This window comes from Chenopodium quinoa, unplaced genomic scaffold, assembly GCF_001683475.1.
Source record: "Chenopodium quinoa cultivar QQ74 unplaced genomic scaffold, ASM168347v1, whole genome shotgun sequence".
NCBI classification, from domain to species: domain Eukaryota; kingdom Viridiplantae; phylum Streptophyta; class Magnoliopsida; order Caryophyllales; family Amaranthaceae; genus Chenopodium; species Chenopodium quinoa.
The window spans coordinates 1,410,342-1,431,121 of NW_018743669.1; the positions used below are offsets into that span (position 1 = coordinate 1,410,342).

General features: G+C 34.8%; 2 protein-coding genes across 2 annotated transcripts; both read left to right on the top strand.

The window, feature by feature from the left end:
• The first annotated feature begins 1,273 nt into the window (after positions 1–1,273).
• On the top strand, positions 1,274–6,712 carry LOC110683314 (mitogen-activated protein kinase kinase kinase 18-like). Its single transcript, XM_021859661.1, has 2 exons — positions 1,274–2,527; positions 6,599–6,712. The coding sequence occupies exons 1-2, from the start codon at positions 1,274–1,276 to the stop codon at positions 6,710–6,712; spliced, it is 1,368 nt and encodes a 455-aa protein (XP_021715353.1).
• A 1,590-nt stretch (positions 6,713–8,302) lies between these two features.
• On the top strand, positions 8,303–19,785 carry LOC110683495 (clathrin heavy chain 1-like). Its single transcript, XM_021859880.1, has 30 exons — positions 8,303–8,606; positions 9,219–9,423; positions 9,863–9,951; positions 10,067–10,145; positions 10,238–10,365; positions 10,831–10,929; positions 11,031–11,139; positions 11,542–11,621; positions 11,707–11,934; positions 12,019–12,084; positions 12,813–12,929; positions 13,204–13,401; positions 13,526–13,642; positions 14,105–14,164; positions 14,256–14,342; positions 14,537–14,620; positions 14,719–14,853; positions 14,937–14,999; positions 15,091–15,195; positions 15,276–15,388; positions 15,479–15,731; positions 15,832–15,968; positions 16,051–16,329; positions 16,449–17,451; positions 17,551–18,036; positions 18,126–18,296; positions 18,383–18,568; positions 18,697–18,819; positions 18,915–19,025; positions 19,158–19,785. The coding sequence occupies exons 1-30, from the start codon at positions 8,559–8,561 to the stop codon at positions 19,317–19,319; spliced, it is 5,121 nt and encodes a 1,706-aa protein (XP_021715572.1). The 5' UTR covers positions 8,303–8,558; the 3' UTR covers positions 19,320–19,785.
• The last annotated feature ends 995 nt before the right edge of the window (positions 19,786–20,780 follow it).

The window sequence follows — 20,780 nt, forward strand, 5'->3', positions numbered from 1 at the left end:
TTTATATTACAACCCTCAAGATCATATTCTTGTTGCTTCTCAACAAGCAATAACATGATCTAATATTATATTCGAAAATATGATTACATGCATTCAATATTTAATAGTACTCGTAGACTTGGTATTAGTATTAAGATTATAATAATCTCATATTGTTAAATAATTATAGTTTTAAATTTTAATTGTACGGTATTAATGAGAAACAGAGGATGAACAGAGCAAAGATTTATAATTATGTCACTCAAAATATTCATACAATCTCAAAAAAATTGTATTTGTTTGCAAACAAAAAAAAAAATTGACATAAATATCTTCTAGTAAATCCGAAGTGATTTTGCTAGCTTGGTTGTTGTTCGAGAACCTATCTAACTTTCCTAGAACCATCCCCTTTCAACCCACGTGTCCAATTTTATTCAAGAAATGTTAACTAAAGTTTACCAACCAACCAATATTGACTTCCTCTAATTCTCCTTATACTTCCGGTAAAAACCCTCATCTACATACTCTAGAAACAAATCTAATTAATTAAGTTCATACAATTCCACTCCTTATACAATTCCGTAATATCTAATGTAATTGTTACATATCTGATGTAGATATCATATGAGATATTAGAGATTAGGAAAAGATACTCTATAAATCCCATAAGATAATATAAGTACTTCATATCATATCAGATATACTTAAGTTAAAGATATTTTATTTTTTTAAAAATTAACCAAGAGTAGTGATTTTTACTAGTGACATTTGGCCTATCCAAAAAATTAAGTGATATGTTTATGGTGATTTTAGGAAACTAATACATTAAATAAAATTTTATCTTATCTAAAATTAACTAACATTTAGAATCTTATCGAGCTAAAACTAGGGTTACATCGCTAATGTGATATAGTCGTAGTCCAAGTGTATAGCAGTTATTTGACAAGTAGGCAGATGCAACTAATGAAACAACAGTAGAAATACCGAGTCGGTTAATAATAAGGGGATTTACGAGTATGATTTTCCTTCTACGTCAACGAAAGTTCTTAACCAACTTTGGTGAGAAATTTCCTTACGTCATATCTTAATAAACTTTCCTTTTTTTTTTTTAATTTCCTTAATTTTCACACCTCTATATATACCACACGCCTTTCTCTCTCTTTTTGGTCCATGTCAATAATCCACAACTTTCAAGAAAAAAAAAAAAACCCTTCAAAAAAAAAACAGAGCAAAAAAACAGAGGAAATTTAATCAATTCAAAAATAATATAGGAAAGCTTAAGATCGAAGCTAAAATGGAAGTCGAAAATTCGAAGTGGGTTCGAGGCAAGATGATCGGAAAGGGAAGCTACGGTTCAGTTAGCGTTGGTTTAAGGGAATCCGACGGCAGTCGTTTCGCGGTGAAATCAGCTTCAAAACAATCTCTTCAAAGCTTGGAATGTTTAGAGAACGAGATTAAAATCCTCCGTTCTCTATCCTTGTCTTCTCCGTTTATCGTCGAATATTACGGAGACGACGAAACGACGTCGCACAGGAATCTACACTTGGAGTATCTCCCTGAAGGTGACGTGGCAAGAATCGGCGGTGTCGACGTGGAGTTAATCCGATCGTACGCGTGGTGCTTGGTGAAGGCGTTGAAGGAGGTTCATTCAAAAGGTGTTGTTCACTGTGATATCAAGGGTAGTAACGTTTTAGTGGGGTCCACTCATGGTGTCGTGAAACTCGCTGATTTTGGCTCGTCAAAATTTGTCAGTGATCAAGATCAAAGTTGTAAGATTGTGCCACGTGGGAGTCCGCTCTGGATGGCACCCGAGGCCGTCCGGGGAGAAGCGCAAGGGTTCGAGTCTGACATATGGTCAATTGGCTGTACTGTGATTGAGATGTTCACCGGAGTGCCAGCGTGGCAAGATAATGGCGCCCGTACTTTGTTCAAAATCGGGTATTCGAACGAATTACCCGAATATCCGAAGAACATCTCCGAACTCGGAAGGGATTTCTTGGATAAGTGCTTGAATCGCAACCCGGAACAACGCTGGAGCTGTGATCAGCTACTCCAACACCCATTTTTAGTCCCTGTAACTGTTTCCAAGGTTACAGAGTCTACTCCTAGAAGTATTCTTGATTGGAACAATCTTGATTTCTCTGATGATGATGAAGTATCAACACCTTCGTCATCAACACCTTCGTCGCCGTTGTCGTCTTGGTGTGATGGATTATTCGAAGGGGTATCGTCGGCGAGGGATAGGGTGGGTAAATTAGCGAGCACGATGAGGGTAAATTGGGAAAGTGAAGGTTGGGAGGAGGTAAGATGTTTAAGGAGCAAGAAAGAAGAGGAGGTTTCGGAAGGGACAAGTTCGGAATATTCTGATTTTGAAGGGGCAAATTGGACAATTCCAACGTGGGTAAATTTAAGTTCAAGTAGTTCTAATGATGATAATGATGAGAAAATTAGTAGTGTTAGCGGTGCGGACGGCGGCGGTGGACGGTGCGGTCACAGTGATTCATGTGGTGGTGGGGATATGATTGAGAATAATAATATTCATGAAAGAGTAGAAATATTGTTATTTTTAAAGTCACTATTATTTTTATTAGTTGTATTGTATTCTTTTACAAGAAATAATAAAATTATGAGTAAATATGATTACTTGTTTGTTATTTTTATTTTCTTGTCAAGTTGGAATAATGGCCCAAGTAGTAGTAATATTTTTTGTTATAATTTTAACATGGTTTACTTTGAATGCTTAAATGAGTTTACTAATCAAAAAGTCAATACCAAGTCAAAGTCTATCATATTGGTGTGCTGCATATTGCCTCATTTGGATAATTCCTACCTTCTATTTACAACGTGTTGATTTTCTTTATTGAAGAGAAAAAAAAAGACTTATGTGTTAATTTAACTAGTCAACTCAAGCAATATAATTAGAATTCAACAAACTCTTGTTGTACGGAATATTAACGACATATTAAAATCACGTAGTTTGATTATTAATACTCATCTTAAAGGATTATTTTGTTCGGGTATTTAATATATATATTGATGAGCTGAAAATTACCCATTTTATATTAACGACCTGAAATATATGTATGGCAAAGATTTATCAACTTTGATTGAGAAATAAGGATCCATGGGGGTAATAAGTTTCATGATTTGATTAGTATGTGTAAATTTGAAATTAAGTGATGATTAGAGAAGTTCAAACCCAATAACTTCTCATGACACGACACATTAGTTGAGTTAGTTCATTGCCTTAAAAAAGTAAAGGGTAAGTTTTAAGTTGGCAATAATATAAATTTTAAAAAGATAACAGTTATTTGATTAAGATGGCATCAATTAGGTGTGCATGTATAAGATGTGGGTTGCTACTAATATGGATATTAGGTATGCTACTACTCTAAAAGAAGCCATGTAATATTATAAGTACTATTTATTTATCTTTTATTAAAATGGAATTATGAAAATGAATGGTACAACGAACTTACCTAAGCCAAGTCAAACAACAATGAACTTGACCAAGTTGGATATTTATCTAGTTGCCCAAATTGCATGTAATCAAATACTTGGTACTAGGTTAATTAGGAATATTTTTAAGTGACAAAGAAAGCAACGAGTAGCCATTTATGACCATTAATTAAGATAAGCTTAAGAGAAAGTTGGAAAAAAAACAATTTTGTAGAATTAAGGCCAAGGGAGTAAGCTATGTACATATAGTATCCTATCGACTTATTTGTCCTTATTTAACTTTAACTTTTTTTTTTTTTTTTTTTTTTTCTGATTTATTGTGCATGCATTAATCATTCCCAATTGCGTCGATTTAAAAAGTTATTCTTCTATATTTTACTATACTGTATATTAAGATGAAACAAATATCAGCTAAGTCCTACACTATATAATGTTTTGATGCGATATTTACGATTTTGATTTATGGTCAAAACTCTATAAATTTTAGGTTAAAATAAAGTCAGACAAGTTAATTATTCTGAAACGGATAAAGTATTTAAGTAAGGATCAAGTATATTATACTATAATCTTTTATACTCCGTATTATTTATATTTTTTGAGGCAACAAGTTTATCAATCTTTCTTGAAATTATGCGGTTGACAAATAATATAATAAGTAATTTACATAAAATAAGTGGATAATGTAAAAAAAAAAAAAAAAAAAGACTTTAGGAGCGAAGTAAAGGCGTTGGGCTATTGGGAAGAACGAGAAGGTCCGAGGCAAAGACGGCAAGTGCACAGGCAAAGAGCACAAGTAGGCATGAAAAAGACGGGTTCAATAAACAACCACACAATAAGAAATTGGTATGATATGATCTGACTTGGATTTTATCTCTCTATTATTTACATAAACTTTGAATTCTATTCAATTTTATCTCAATGTTATGGCTAATCACGTGTAGTGTAGTGTAGTCAAGTGTAGATAATAGTTACGATATACTCGGTTGTCTTACAGTTAAATATGGTTCATCAACAGCTAGCCACTTTTAATATATGGAAGTTTTTGCTTCATATATTTCACATGCTTTTGGTTCCCTTCTAATTCCTTATCTCACATGCTTTGCTTTCTTACTATCTTTTGTCAAATCCAACTCGGTTCTTTCCTTTTTTTGTTACCTTTAAAGAATTAATAATGACAAGTTTTTTTGTTTTTTACATTTATGTTTTGTTCTTTCTTACCGGTTTTTACTTGATTGCAGCCACTAAACAGAAGGATATTGAAATCTTATATGATTAATATGAGTGAGATTGAGTAACACAGGTTATAATATAAAAGGAATTGTAAACTATTATTTGAATTCGGAAACCAATTCAATGTTTAAACTTGGTAAGTGGGCTAAAAATTGAGCCAAGGGCTAATTTATTTTAGATTGATAATTGGGTTGAGTCAATGTAATCGAGTAAAAGAATTATTGTTGATAGACCGTGGATTATAACATATCAAAGAGGTCCAATATGATGTTAGTGCGTATCTTTTTAGATCAAATAGTTAAATAAAAAGTTGATCACATAATATGTTACGAATGAACTTATTAAGGATTAGTATACTAGTAGAGACAACGAACCCGGACAATCTTTGACATGCCTTAAAGTGGGTATGTTTTTCCAATTGGGGTCTCAACAATTCCATCACAACCCTCATTGATGAACAATATAGTTTGAAGAAACAAAGGATTATTGCTTGATTTGGATGGTTGCTTCTTTGTTGGGATATAGTCAAGAAACAAAGAAACACTTGGTTGGTCGTATCTTCGGCTGGTTTCCTAAGCATACACATATTCTTATCCTATCTCCTAATCCATACTAATTCTTTGTATATATATCTCCTTAATTACTTATGCAAATTGCAACTTAGGTTATAAATATATTCCATTCATATCAAAAACTTCACCCAATTGCGTCTTTATATTGATGTGCATTGTTTCATTAAGAAGATATTTGTTTTAGGCGGGTATAAAGGTTCTTGTAAAAGTAATTTACATCATGGTGGTTGATCTGTTGGATTATAACTTATAAAGCTAGTGAAAACATAAAAGTTAGATTAGAAAAGTGGTTAGTCCTAGTACTCTAGCAGTAGTTTGAATACTTTATTTTTATGTAATGAGGATTAATTTTATAATTAGCTTTTAACTTTGTCATGTTGTCTAGAATAATAGATCCCTATATGCATGAGAATATTCCATATTTGATCTATTTAGAGTTGAAATTATCTAGATCAACTTGATTGGCTATTGTTCACATAAATGATAAACAACTTGTATTCATATATGCAATCTTCTTGGGGTGATAACAAATAGTCATGTGATTGAATTCGATAATATCATTTCCCTTTGCGACCTTATTGTTTCTACTAATTATTTCAATAAATAAATAATTAAATAAATATTACGACCATTAGTAAGAAACATTTCGATCAATTTAACCCGAGTTTATATATTGTATGTGTATACATGTCGGTACTTTTTCAAGGTGGATAAGCCGGTGTCATTTATATCCTTTTATGCATTGAGAAGTTGTATCAAAATTCTTTTTCAGATAGGTTATACTTTTTTTGATAGTCATGTTGGACGAAATTGATTACACAATGTTTAGGACTACTATATATAGTTGACCAGCTAGACTACATGAAATCCACTCGCAAGGATCGAGAATAGTTTAGAACTACGTACTATAGTCCTATAGTGACCAATGTATTGTGTATTATGACTGAGAATATCATAAACACTTTGATATACTTAACAATTAACTCTGAGCATTTGTCAAGTAAGATATTCATCACATATAAAAGGAAGCCAATAGAGCCGCAAGTTGGATAGCAAATGTAGCATATTGATCGTTGTAGTAGCTTGTAACTGCTCTCGATTCTTACTAGTACGAGTATGTCGTTAGGTGTAACCCCTTGAGGAGAACGTTCAATGTATACTCTTCTTACCTCTATTAATTTTTTTCAAAAAAATACTCATTTCTATAGTTCTGAGCTCAAATATGTTGTTTCCTTGAAAACAAAAGAAGAAGCTCAAATATGTTGGGCCGCATGGAATGTGATGGATTTGGAGACTTGGTGTGTTTGTATTAAAGCATTTTGAGCTAATTTTCTTTTTAATTTAATGGGCCTGTGTAGCAAAACATGGATTATACAACTCACAAATTGATATGGGCCTTTTTCCAATGGACAGCAAGAAAGCAATGCTTTTTAGCTGTTGGCAGCTTGGCAGAAGGAAGGCAGAATTTATAAGCTAGACCCATTAACATACAACAAATAAAATGTCCCGTCAAAAAAAAAAAAAAAAAACAAATAAAATGAACATATTGTTGCAACATGATGAAAAAAAATATATCTTCATGTTCTCACTAATCCATTTGATGAACTACTTGAAGTATATAATATATTAGTATTCTTCATCGAAATATTCTAATACGAAGTACTATGTTAATGTATACATTTAGATAATATTGGAAATACTATTTTCGTTTTAAATCAAATGTCCCGTTTTGATTTTTTGCATATTCACACACCATTTTGACCTCTGTTTGTGCTTTTAAGTTTTTATAGTCGTACATAATAATGTTGATATTTATTCTAATCGTCTCAATACATACTTTTCATATATTAACTTTATATTCTTAAAGATAGTTAAATACTAAGTATATCATTAGTCAAAGTTCCACAAATGTGCCGATTAAAGTGGGGTATTTATTCCGAAGCAATGGACTATAATATGTGTTTTTCTTAATATAAGATACCGTGATTAATGTTATTCAACTTAAAAATTTAATTTTAGGAAGTTTAAATTTGGTCATTAAGCTTTCAAAATGTAATTTGTAACTTATATATGTTGTGCGATCTAGATAAAGTTTGTATTAAAAAAAAGGTGAGATTTAACCTTGCTTAATTTTTGTCGAATATAGGAAGACCTTTCAATTTCTATGAGCATTATTTCATTTCCAACAAATATTACTCTAAAATTACACTATTTAAATTTTGTTAAGACATAGAGATCAAACACTCCCTTCTCTTACAAAAACTGCATTACATAAACGTCAAAGTAATCACAGTATAATAACCAATCTAAGCTTGGTTTAGTGGGATTGGAAGATTGTCACCTTCTAACCTTGAGGTTGGGGTTTTAATCCCCACTAGAGACACTTTGAGGGTGAGGATCCGTTACCCTTCCCCCTCACTCTTAAAGTGTTTGACCCGCAAATATTGGACCAATAAAAAAATAATAAGGGTATTCAAACGACAAATATTGCATATAAAGGTGTAAAAATTGTTTTTTATTTTTTAATAAAAAGAGAAGAAAAGGAAAAAAAAAAAACATGTTTACAAAATCCTCTCTCAGTACATCTGAAAAAAGAATCCTAAACCAAAGTTATTACAAGAATAATATCCGTATCTTTTTTTGACGAAACAAGAATAATATACATATCATTGCTTACTAAATGACCTACGCTTGCTATCTAATCTATTGTTGTGTTCGCTTCTTGATAGATATGGTAAACACTCAAATTATACATATTCAATAATATCCGTACGAGGCACACATTAGATATACTACCATTTTAGAGTATAGTCGCGCATGTTATAAATTTCATATCATACTAATAGTGAAGTTAAGTATCATAGCACAAAACATTAATCCCGCATAATCTTAATTAATTATAAATTTCATATCATATCTAAAATTAATGTTGCGTAATCTTTATTTTCCTACGAAATACATTTATTTAGTCGCAACAGTTTGATTTCGAACAACCCCCATAAAACAACAAGAGATACGATTACTCCGTAGAATTTTACTCGCTCACATTTTAAGACAGTCACAAAATTGAGACTAGTTCACTCGTATTTTTATCCAACAGATCTCCTCACTTTCTTCTCCTTTCTTTCACCTCTCTTCTTCACTTTCTCTCTCTAACACACAGATATTTCTCTCTCCTCTGGTTTCTCATCATCCAAGAACCCTCGCTTTCACAAGGGAGGGTTCGCACTTCCATTCTTCGCAACTCACAACAATCAAATCAAATCAAATCAAATCCCTAATTTTCGATTCACTCTGAGATCTACTTAATCTTCAGCCATGGCTGCCGCCGCTAATGCTCCTATTGTCATGAAGGAAGTTCTAACGGTAAACTCTATTGCCTCTTCATTTTCAAATTCAGCTTTGATTTTGAGATTTTTTGGTGCTTTTTTGTTAATTTGTTTGATGTTTTGAGTTATTTGAGTTGAAAACCCTAGTGATTTTGGTGTTGTTTGTATGTTTGGTTGCGTTATCGGATCTGCTCAGATCTTTGTTGTAATTGAGCTTTTTAGTTGATTTGGACTTTTATTGATGTGCTTTGTTACAGATTTGATTGGAAATTCTGTATAATTGAGTCGATGTAATTGAGTGAAGTTGAATTTGGTTGATTCACTGGAAATATACGATTTTTAGGGTTGCTAATTATGCTTGGTTATTGATTTTGATTAGTAGTTAAGTTGAGTTGGTGGAATTTATTGGAATTTGCGAATTTGAAGTAGTTTAGTGTAATTGCCACTAAATTATGATCTGTAAATTCAGTGGAATTAGGACGAATTTCACCTGTGTCTGAGATTAGACTGAAGTTGAGTCAGTGCTATTCATTTGAACTTGCCACTTTAGAATCTTAATTCTAAATTTTGTAAAATTAAGATGTTTTGTTGGATTTTATAAGTTTGGAGTGAAGCTGGCCTTTTATTTTTTTTTTACTGGGATTTGCAGCTTCCAAGCGTAGGAATCGGGGCACAATTCATTACTTTCACTCATGTAACGATGGAATCAGACAAGTACATTTGTGTGAGAGAGACCTCGCCTCAGAACAGCGTTGTTATTATTGACATGAACATGCCTAATCAGCCTTTGAGGCGTCCAATCACGGCTGATTCTGCTTTGATGAACCCTAACTCGAGAATTCTTGCTCTTAAAGGTAGGATTGCATTTCTCATGCTCTCCCTTTTCTTCAATGTGAAAGAGTACTTGCATAGTTAGATGCTAGTGAACAGTTTCAGTGAATTTGGGGCTGTTATGCTGTCACATTTGCCTATAAATTTTTTCATTTCTTTGTGGTAGCTGTTGCTGCTATTGATGACACATTTCGTGTTTGGCTTCGTACAGTACTGTTAGACTGTTAGGTTTAAATTTTAGGTTGTAATTTTTTTTACGTGTTCTCAAAGATGTTTTATTTTTGTACATTAACCCAAGTTCTAGTCATCTGCTCTAGAATTTTGTTATTTCTGTGGTACAGAGTATGATTGCATAAGCTACAAGTGTTAAGTTTAATTACAGTTCTATTGGCGCATTGGGGATTGGGGGTGGAGTAGGGCAGGGGTTTGGATGTTGTCTGATTTGTGATTTTTGATATGAAGCTCAACTTCCGGGGACTACTCAGGATCACCTTCAGATTTTCAATATTGAAGCAAAAGCAAAGATAAAGTCCTACCAAATGCCTGAGATGGTATGCTGCATATTGGACTTTCATTGAGCATAATTTGGTCATGCTGTTGGTTGCTTGCTTTCCTGATCTGGAAATTTACATTAGTCTATTGTCTCTTTTTTTTGCCTCCTTGTAGGTTGTCTTCTGGAAATGGGTTACCCCTAAAATGTTGGGCCTTGTAACACAGACATCAGTATACCACTGGTCAATTGAAGGTAAGTTTCTTTGCCCACAATAATAATATTTTCTTCTTTTGATCGTCTTCCCCTGAATGCAAGTTTTAAGAAACTATGCTTACCGTGTTTAGGTGATACCGAGCCTGTGAAAATGTTTGAGCGGACTGCAAATCTGGCAAACAATCAAATAATCAATTACCGTTGTGATCCTTCAGAGAAATGGTTGGTTTTGATCGGAATTGCTCCTGGCGCTCCTGAGGTTTGACTTTACCTAATTTATATAGTCTAGGGGTTGGTGGAGCTTGATAAATTACTATTTTATCTCACTACCGCTTATTCTTTGAATATGTATGATGTGCTGTTTATAAATCTTAAGCAGGAAATTCATATATGTTTTTAGATTTTACTAAAGTCAGTGAAATAATTTTGCCAATGTAGTCAAGTTTAGTCATTGAGGTTATACAACCCAAATATCATTCTAGGCATATGCATTTTAAACTTCATTTTGAAAAGACTGAGCTGTTGTTAAAACATTAGTCATATATTATTGATGATCTCCACCAAGAGTTAGGTCATTGGGATATACCTTTTCTTAATTATTATGAAGTAATATCAGAGTAATTCATTCAGTACTTAACATGTATGTTAAAAGAAAAATATGGTATGGACTCTCTCTCCTCTTTGCCTGATGATATAACTCAGGATTTGTCTTATAACATTGCAGAGACCACAATTGGTTAAGGGAAACATGCAGCTGTTTTCAGTGGATCAACAACGCAGTCAAGCTCTTGAAGCTCATGCAGCTTCATTTGCTCAATTTAAGGTTCATATCCCAATAATGCTCCTACCCATATTTGTAGTTTGTTACTTATAATGATGTTTTCTCCCTACTTGTTAATCACTGATGATTATATTTGTGTGTAGGTTCCTGGAAATGAAAATCCTTCGACTCTTATTGCCTTTGCCAGCAAGACCTCCAATGCTGGTCAAGTTACTTCAAAGTTGCATGTCATTGAACTTGGTGCTCAGGCTGGTATGATATTTTGCAGTTTCTTTCGTTTTATCACAAAAATTTTCATGCTGACAATTATGAATTTTTGATCTTGAATTTTACTGGATATATATGTTTTTTCCATCTTATGGTCGACATGCTTTATGTATTGTAGCTTTTTATATATATATATATATATATATATATATATATATATATATAGCAGAAGTTAGATAAATGATTTTGCATTGTTGTTTGGACATTAGCCAAACTCCTTGTTTCCTTTGCTGTCAGAATGCTATTTCTCGATTGTCTGCTTTTGTCGCATTACTCACATATAATAGTTCGTATTGCCAGTCTTTGAAGAGCAATTCGTGTACTACTTGTAGATTTGGAATATTCATTTTATTCTTACTGATATACATATTCCCTCAAATTTCTCAGGGAAACCTGGATTTAGTAAGAAACAAGCTGATCTATTCTTCCCACCTGATTTTGCGGACGATTTTCCTGTTGCAATGCAGGTAACTTCAGTGTTTCACATAATTTTGCTGCAACTTTGGAAGTCATTAAGTAAATTTATCAAACAATTGTGTTTGTATTTTGCAGATATCCCAGAAGTATGGCTTGATATATGTTATCACAAAGCTTGGGCTTCTGTTTGTATATGATTTGGAAACAGCTAGTGCAGTTTACAGAAACAGAATTAGTCCTGATCCAATATTTTTGACATCTGAAGCTTCATCAGTTGGTGGATTTTATGCTATAAACAGACGAGGACAGGTGTTGTTAGCCACTGTAAACGAAGCTTCAATTGTGACATTTGTTAGTGGCCAGGTTAGTATTGGAAACTAAATACTTTATCTGTGTAATTTGCCAATACATGAATTTGTATATCGACGTTTTCCTGGTGTTTGGCAGCTTAACAATTTGGAGCTTGCAGTTAACCTTGCAAAACGAGGAAACCTTCCTGGTGCAGAAAACTTGGTTAGTGTTATACTTTAATTTTTTCACTACAACTAATGTGTTTTTTATTTTATTTTATTTTATTTTATTTTATTTATTTATTTTTTTTAAATTTATTTGCTTAGATACAATTGATCAACTCTGATCGCCAATTTGTATTTATTTGATTATTTCCTTCGTTTTTGGCTTAGGAAATATTTTTATCAGCGTGTTTCTCGATACGGCATACATTTAGAATAACCTTTCCTTTTAACTTTTTTTGAGGTTATTCAGGTGACATTTTAGTCATTCTGTTGATAATTATGTAACGAAATGCAGCATACTTAATTGCATTTACTATATTAATATCAGGAAGGAATTAATTGCTGCAAATTTGGCTTATGGGGTGAGATGGGAGAATAGAAAAGGCTTTATTATTCGTTATTATTTTTATTAAACATTTAGCAAGGGTTTTGCTCGTTTGTTATGAAAATTGGATAGTTGGGCAATGGTTCTGAATTGTTGAATAATTTTCCCGATTTGAACAGTGACCTTAAACTTGTTTTCTTCTTGTAGACTGTCAAGAATTGACTATAAATCTATAAGGTTCTAAAATCTATAGTAATATTACATTGTATTTTTCTGTTTTTGTTTATGTGAAAAATTTCATTCATTTTTATAGCATAGAGAAATCTACTCAGGTTGAATGTTATGCTCTTTTTTTCCTCCTATTTTGAAATAATCTAATCTATTTTCGCTTCTTTGTTTAGGTTGTCCAACGATTCCAGGAATTATTTGCCCAAACAAAGTACAAGGAGGCAGCTGAGCTTGCTGCTGAATCTCCACAAGGAATTTTGCGTACTCCTGATACTGTTGCCAAGTTCCAGGTATATATATATTTCTTACTTGCAGTCATTTCCTTTCTTTCACCATTTGCATATTTTTTTTTTCCATTTCGGTAGTAAATATTATATGTTGGGTGGGGTGGGGTGGGGGGGGGGGATAATGCAGTCAATCATTTGTGGTTTCTCTCATTGGAATTTTTCATAGGTGCATGTCACTATCAATTCCTCAGAGTGAGCGGTCTCATTTTTATGAGTTTCTCTTGATTGCTTGACATTTCGTGATTCCTCATCTTCTTGCTATGCTTGCCTTTTGCAGAGTGTTCCTGTTCACTCTGGGCAAACACCTCCGTTATTGCAGTACTTTGGAACATTGCTAACTAGAGGAAAACTCAATGCCTTTGAATCACTGGAACTATCTAGACTGGTTGTTAATCAGAACAAAAAGAATCTGTTAGAGAATTGGTTGGCAGAAGACAAGCTTGAATGCAGTGAGGATCTTGGAGATCTTGTGAAGGTTAGTTTGAGACTTTTATACTACTGTCTTAGGTCTTCAAGTTTGTCATCAGATGCCTGTTTGCTATCTCTAAGGAAGTTCCTTATGTCTCTCTGATTTCGCATTTTTTTTTCTTTGTATGCAGACAGTCGATACTGACCTTGCTCTCAAAATATACATTAAAGCTAGGGCAACTCCAAAGGTTGTTGCAGCATTTGCTGAGAGGAGGGAGTTTGATAAGATTTTGATTTATTCCAAGCAGGTTGGTGCATTCTTGACCAATTAATTTGGAAAAAAGCAGTAATGATTGAGAGTTTCTGAACTAGATTCTTGTAGGAAATCTGTTTCAGGTCCTTTATATTCTCTGTTCGGCTTTCTTTTATCTTGTCACATTTTTGTTAGGGCTTTTGCCAGATTTAGACTGTTTGTAACCTGGAACTGAGGTTACCGATTCCATTCACAAAGATGGTTACTTTACCTTTTACCTGCTTGCTATATATAGAATAGATATATACGAAGTACAAGTTATGGATCTTTTGCATTTACTCTATTACTACTATTTATAAGCTGAGTTGTTTTTGTTTTTGCGCTTCAAAATGTAATTTTTTGTGAACAGAATCTCTTATATCTTATTTGGTTCTCCATGTATGCTTTTTTAACATGTACTTATTAAAATTACTGGTATATTGTATTTAGATGCTGAATATCAGTTTCATCGGTGCAGGTTGGGTACACACCTGATTATTTGTTCCTCTTGCAAACTATTTTGCGAACTGACCCACAGGTAATTTTCTACTGCGAGTTTAATTGCTGACTGTGTAACGGAGTGATGAATAAAGTTCAATGTGTGATCTAACATTTGAAATTAATTGCAGGGAGCTGTTAATTTTGCTTTGATGATGTCTCAAATGGAGGGAGGATGCCCTATTGATTACAATACAATCACAGACCTGTTTCTTCAGGTGCCGTATGTGTATTAATTATGGGAAACATTAGTGGTTTATTCTGATTATCAGTTAATGATTTACACTTGTTTCAGAATGTGTTGGACTTTTCTATCTGTGCGATAGTTAACTAATCTGATTGTGTTATCTAATTGTCAAAATCTATAGTGCCAACTGCCTAGGGTATGACAAGATTTTCTTTGTTTTATCAGAGAAATTTGATTAGAGAGGCAACAGCATTTTTGTTGGATGTGCTCAAGCCTAATTTACCAGAACATGGTCATCTCCAAACTAAAGTGAGACCTTGTTCTTTGAGCTTATTCTTGATATTTTTATTTTATTTTATTTTATTTTTTGCATCCATCACTTCCCTGACACAATCTGAATTTCACAGGTTTTGGAAATTAATCTTGTGACATTTCCCAATGTTGCGGATGCAATCTTAGCTAATGGCATGTTTAGCCATTATGATCGTCCTCGAATTGCACAACTCTGTGAAAAGGCTGGCTTGTATTTGCAGGCTTTGAAGGTAATATCTGTTCTTATTTATGGGCAGTATTTTTTTGTGTCTTTTGAAACTTTCTTGGACTAACTGTCTTCTCTAATATGCAGCATTACACTGAATTGCCAGATGTGAAGCGTGTCATAGTCAACACACATGCAATTGAGCCACAGGTTCGGTAGCCTTGGTTTTGAGTGACTATGTCTTGATGGTTGTGAGCTTGTGACAGTGCCTCTAAGTAATGCACTAATGTTTTTGATTCAGGCACTTGTAGAGTTCTTTGGAACCCTTTCTAAGGAGTGGGCCCTTGAATGCATGAAAGATCTTTTGATGGTTAATCTCAGAGGCAATTTGCAGATAATTGTGCAGGTACTGTTCAAGTGTTCATTTATTTCTCAATTTTGGATCCTTGGATTTTTAAAGGGTCTGACTTGTTGTGCACTGTACAGGTTGCCAAAGAATATTGTGAGCAGTTGGGTATTGATGGCTGCATAAAGCTTTTTGAGCAGTTCAAATCTTATGAAGGACTATATTTCTTCTTGGGCTCATACTTGAGCTCCAGGTAAAGTGTAGCTAAATAAATTCTGGATCAATCCAATTTAGTACTATTTTATTAAACGTTATTTTCTAATGTTTTCTTTTGTTATGACAGTGAGGATCCAGAAATTCATTTCAAGTACATTGAAGCTGCCGCTAAAACCGGGCAAATTAAGGAAGTGGAGCGGGTAACTCGTGAATCGAATTTCTATGATCCTGAAAAAACCAAGAATTTCTTGATGGAAGCAAAGCTTCCCGATGCTAGACCTTTGATAAACGTGTGTGACCGGTTTGGGTTTGTTCCGGATCTTACCCACTATCTCTACAGGAACAACATGCTCCGCTATATTGAAGGCTATGTTCAGAAGGTACTCTTTTGACTCAAAAGTTACGGACACCTACTTGTAACTATTTGCAATCTTTTTAAGTATGCTTGATCTATAATTACTTTTGACTTCTGCTCAATAGGTCAACCCTGCCAATGCTCCGCTAGTTGTAGGACAGCTGCTAGATGATGAATGTCCTGAAGATTTTATCAAAGGCCTCATTCTCTCTGTGCGATCTCTTCTTCCTGTTGAACCTCTCGTGGAGGAATGTGAAAAGCGGTGGGCATACCTTTTCTTATTCCTTAACCCTTTTCTTTGAAAGTATTTGTGTTAGGTCTGCTAATTTTTTCTTTTTAAACAGAAATCGGTTACGCTTGCTCACACAGTTCTTGGAGCACCTTGTCAGTGAGGGGAGCACTGATGTGCATGTTCACAATGCTCTGGGTAAAATCATCATTGACAGCAATAACAATCCAGAGCATTTTCTCACAACAAATCCTTACTACGATTCCCGTGTTGTGGGTAAATATTGTGAGAAAAGGGATCCTACTCTTGCTGTTGTTGCATATAGGCGGGGACAATGTGACGATGAGCTTATTAGTGTCACAGCTAAGAATTCCTTGTTTAAATTGCAGGCTAGGTAAGTCCCAGCGTGAGACATTGCAAGAATGATTATTCCTATCTCTATAGAGAAGAATGTTGGTTACTTCTTTGTTGTTGGTGTTTGTTTATTAATCCGCAATTTATTGTCGTATTCAGATATGTTGTGGAAAGAATGGACGGTGAACTCTGGGACAAGGTCTTAACTCCTGAAAATGAGTACAGAAGGCAATTGATAGATCAAGTTGTTTCAACTGCATTGCCAGAGAGTAAGAGCCCTGAGCAGGTTTCTGCTGCTGTTAAGGCCTTCATGACTGCTGATCTTCCCCATGAGCTGATTGAGCTTCTTGAAAAGATTGTCCTTCAAAACTCTGCATTCAGTGGAAACTTTAATTTGCAAAATCTACTTATCTTAACTGCTATTAAGGCAGATTCTTCTAGAGTTATGGATTACATTAATAGGTTGGACAACTTTGATGGACCTGCGGTTGGTGAAGTGGCAGTGGAAGCCCAGTTGTATGAGGAAGCTTTTGCGATCTTCAAAAAATTCAACCTAAATGTCCAGGCTGTGAATGTGTTGCTTGACAATATTCGCAACATTGACCGAGCTGTAGAGTTTGCATTCCGTGTTGAAGAGGATGCTGTGTGGAGCCAGGTTGCAAAGGCCCAACTCAGAGAAGGTCTTGTCAGTGATGCAATCGAGTCATTTATTCGGGCTGAGGATTCAACCCATTTCTTGGAAGTTATCAAAGCCTCTGAGGATGCAGATGTTTACCATGACTTGGTGAAGTATCTGCTGATGGTTAGGGAGAAGGTAAAGGAGCCCAAGGTTGACAGTGAGCTTATATACGCGTACGCAAAGATTGATAGACTCAGTGAAATTGAAGAATTCATTCTAATGCCCAATGTTGCCAATCTTCAACTTGTTGGTGATCGCCTATATGATGAAGCCTTATATGAAGCGGCAAAGATCATATATGCATTCATTTCCAATTGGGCTAAGCTTGCTGTCACTCTTGTGAAATTGAAACAGTTCCAAGGTGCTGTTGACGCAGCTCGCAAGGCTAACAGTGCAAAGACATGGAAGGAAGTTTGTTTTGCCTGTGTAGATGCTGAGGAATTTCGATTGGCTCAGATATGTGGTCTTAATGTCATCATACAGGTAATTTAGCTGTTCTCGGTTCAATTATGTTTTCTTTGGGAGATTTTTCTACTTGATCTTTACATTTACTATCATCTCAATTGTGAATCTTTTTTGTAGGTGGATGATCTCGAAGAGGTCAGTGAATACTATCAAAACAGGGGATGCTTTAACGAGCTCATTTCCCTTATGGAAAGTGGTTTGGGGCTGGAACGTGCACACATGGGTATCTTCACCGAGTTGGGAGTTCTCTATGCGAGATACCGCCCAGAGAAGCTCATGGAGCATATCAAACTGTTCTCTACCCGTCTCAACATACCCAAGCTGATTAGGGCTTGTGATGAGCAACAGCATTGGAAGGAGCTTACTTATTTGTACATTCAATATGATGAGTATGACAATGCTGCCACTACTGTGATGAATCATTCTCCAGAAGCATGGGATCACATGCAGTTTAAAGACATTATTGTCAAGGTTGCAAATGTGGAGCATTACTACAAGGCAGTACACTTCTACTTGCAAGAGCATCCCGATCTGATTAATGATGTACTTAATGTTCTTGCACTTCGTGTGGACCATACACGTGTTGTGGACATCATGAGAAAGGTGTCGCCTCTTGCTCTTGTCCTGTATTTCGATCAAAATTCCCATTTGTGTTATATTAACTTAATATCAATTACTACCATATATATCAGGCCGGTCAACTTCCTCTTGTGAAACCATACATGGTTGCTGTCCAAAGCAACAATGTATCTGCTGTGAATGAAGCGCTGAATGAAATCTATCTTGAGGAAGAAGACTATGACAGGCTTCGTGAGTCCATTGACTTGCACGATAACTTTGATCAGATTGGTCTTGCCCAGAAGGTAGAATGTTTACTTTTCCTTTACTTCTTATAATATCTTTATTCTGTAGATAATGCTTTAACAACCGGTTTGATCAATGTAAACAGGTGGAGAAACACGAGTTGCTAGAAATGAGGCGTATTGCAGCTTATATATACAAGAAGGCCGGCAGATGGAAGCAATCCATCGCATTGTCAAAGAAAGATAGTCTTTACAAGGATGCGATGGAAACTGCTTCTCAGTCAGGTGATCGTGAGCTTGCTGAGGAGTTGCTTGTGTACTTTATTGAGCAGGTATTATTTTTTTGCTGCTTTTTCAATGATGAGCCTTCCTGGGAAGAAAGCTAAAGTGACTTTTTGTTGAATTTTAATTGCTCTTTTGACATGTTTTTGTTATTTTTTTTTTTTTTTTTTTTTTGTAGGGAAAGAAGGAATGCTTTGCTTCATGTCTCTTTGTTTGTTACGATTTGATAAGAGCCGATGTTGCATTGGAGCTTGCTTGGCTAAACAATATGATCGACTTTGCCTTCCCATATCTCTTACAGGTCAATAAAGACTCCTGTTTTGTGACTTCTTTAGTGATTTATGTTGACTTTGATTTCACTCCTTAAGTTCTGTGTCTGTTATTTCTCTTCCACAGTTTATTCGAGAGTACACGGGCAAAGTGGATGAGTTGATTAAAGCTAAGCTTGAAGCTCAAAAAGAGGTTAAAGCAAAAGAAGAAGAAGAGAAAGACATGGTTGCGCAACAGGTAAGATTCTTGAAGTTGCCCTTGATGTTTTAATGAATTCTCGGTTTATATCTGCTTCATTTTTTCTCTTTTGTTTGTTCCAATTCCTATCATTTATGTTTCACTTTGTCATGCCCTTGAAATCTTGTGCAGAACATGTATGCACAGTTACTCCCTCTTGCTCTACCAGCACCACCAATGCCAGGAATGGGAGGAGGTGCAATGGGTGGCGGATATGGTCCTCCACCTCCTATGGGCACCATGGGCATGCCTCCAATGCCTGCTTTTGGGATGCCGCCAATGGGTTCGTACTAAAAATGGTCAATTCATACAAGTAATATGTGACATTAGGTGCTAGAAATTTTTGTAAACTTGCTGTTAGATGTGTTGCGGCATTATCAAATTTTCTAGTAGCTGGGTTATCGAGGTGAAGTTTCAGGCGTCTTGCATTTGGAGGATCTTTGCGGTTTGTGAATGCACCTAGTAGCTGTAGGAGTTGTGGATATGCCTTTAATTATTCTTTGTTAGCTGAGTCGAAATTTTCTCACTTTGGGTAGTCCGGGTTGGTCCTTAGGTTACCTCGCTGTAAGTTTATAGTGCTGGCTTGTTGAAATTTTCAAATCTTGTGGATTTTGAAGTGCAAGTGGCGGATTTGCCATTGTGTATAGGTTATAGGTTATGGAATTTAATGTCGAACAATTTGTTTTGTAATGTTGGACGTATTTGAAACTATTTGTAAGTTGAATACATAAGTAAATTTTCTGCAACTTGTATTTCCTTTTTTGAGTTATCAGAGGCAACAGTTTATTTCAATAACCAAGTATCAACTAATGGGCTCTAGTGCTCTACTAGCACAGCACTATAGCAAGCAAGATTACTATAAATACAAAAAGAAAATCAGCCTAGTAAACAAACTTTTACATCATGTACTTGGATAGTTGGAACTTGGAACCATATACTTTGCTTATGTATCTGTTTAGCTGATTACGAACATGACTCCGGTCCTTGCCATTACAACCCTTTATTTTGCCTCGTACTGGCTGGTTGCTGTATATGGACTAAACAACATTTTATGGTTGGCTGGTTGCTGTATATGGATTCAAACAACATTTTATGGTTTGCGATGCAATTTCCATTATTACTTGAATTTTTAACATCGGGTCCAAAAATCTCCGAAAATCGATCAAAATCGTGTATTATAGCTGATAATGAACATTATAGGACTTGCTAAAGTTGGACATTGAGAAACTTCTCATGACAGTACTCCGAAAGATGGGTCCATGTGGTGTCTGAAACCTTCAAATTCATAACTCAACTCATAACATTGCACTCTTCATAATCATGTCTTAAGTCACCTTTGCTTATGCAATCTCTTGACCCTTACCCTTGTATAGGATATTATTTTCAGATTAGTTTAATAAAATATTTAAAAGTACTCATTCTTGTTTAAGCTTTCACTTTAAAATAATTCTAGAGCTAAGGGCCTGTTCACATTTACTGAATTGAGCTGAACTGAACTGAACTGAACTGATTGAAGCTGAACTGAACTGAACTGATTGGAGCTGAACTGAACTAAGCTGAAATGAATATTTTATGAGAGAGGGAAATTAAGAGCTGAACTGAACTGATTGGAGCTGAAATGAACTAAACTGAAATTAAGTAAATGTGAACAGACCCTAAATGATCAAAGTTATACATTGTCAAATGTAGTTATATGTCAAATGATAACAAATACTTCTTGTTATTATTATCCTTCTCCATGACATCATTTGGTAA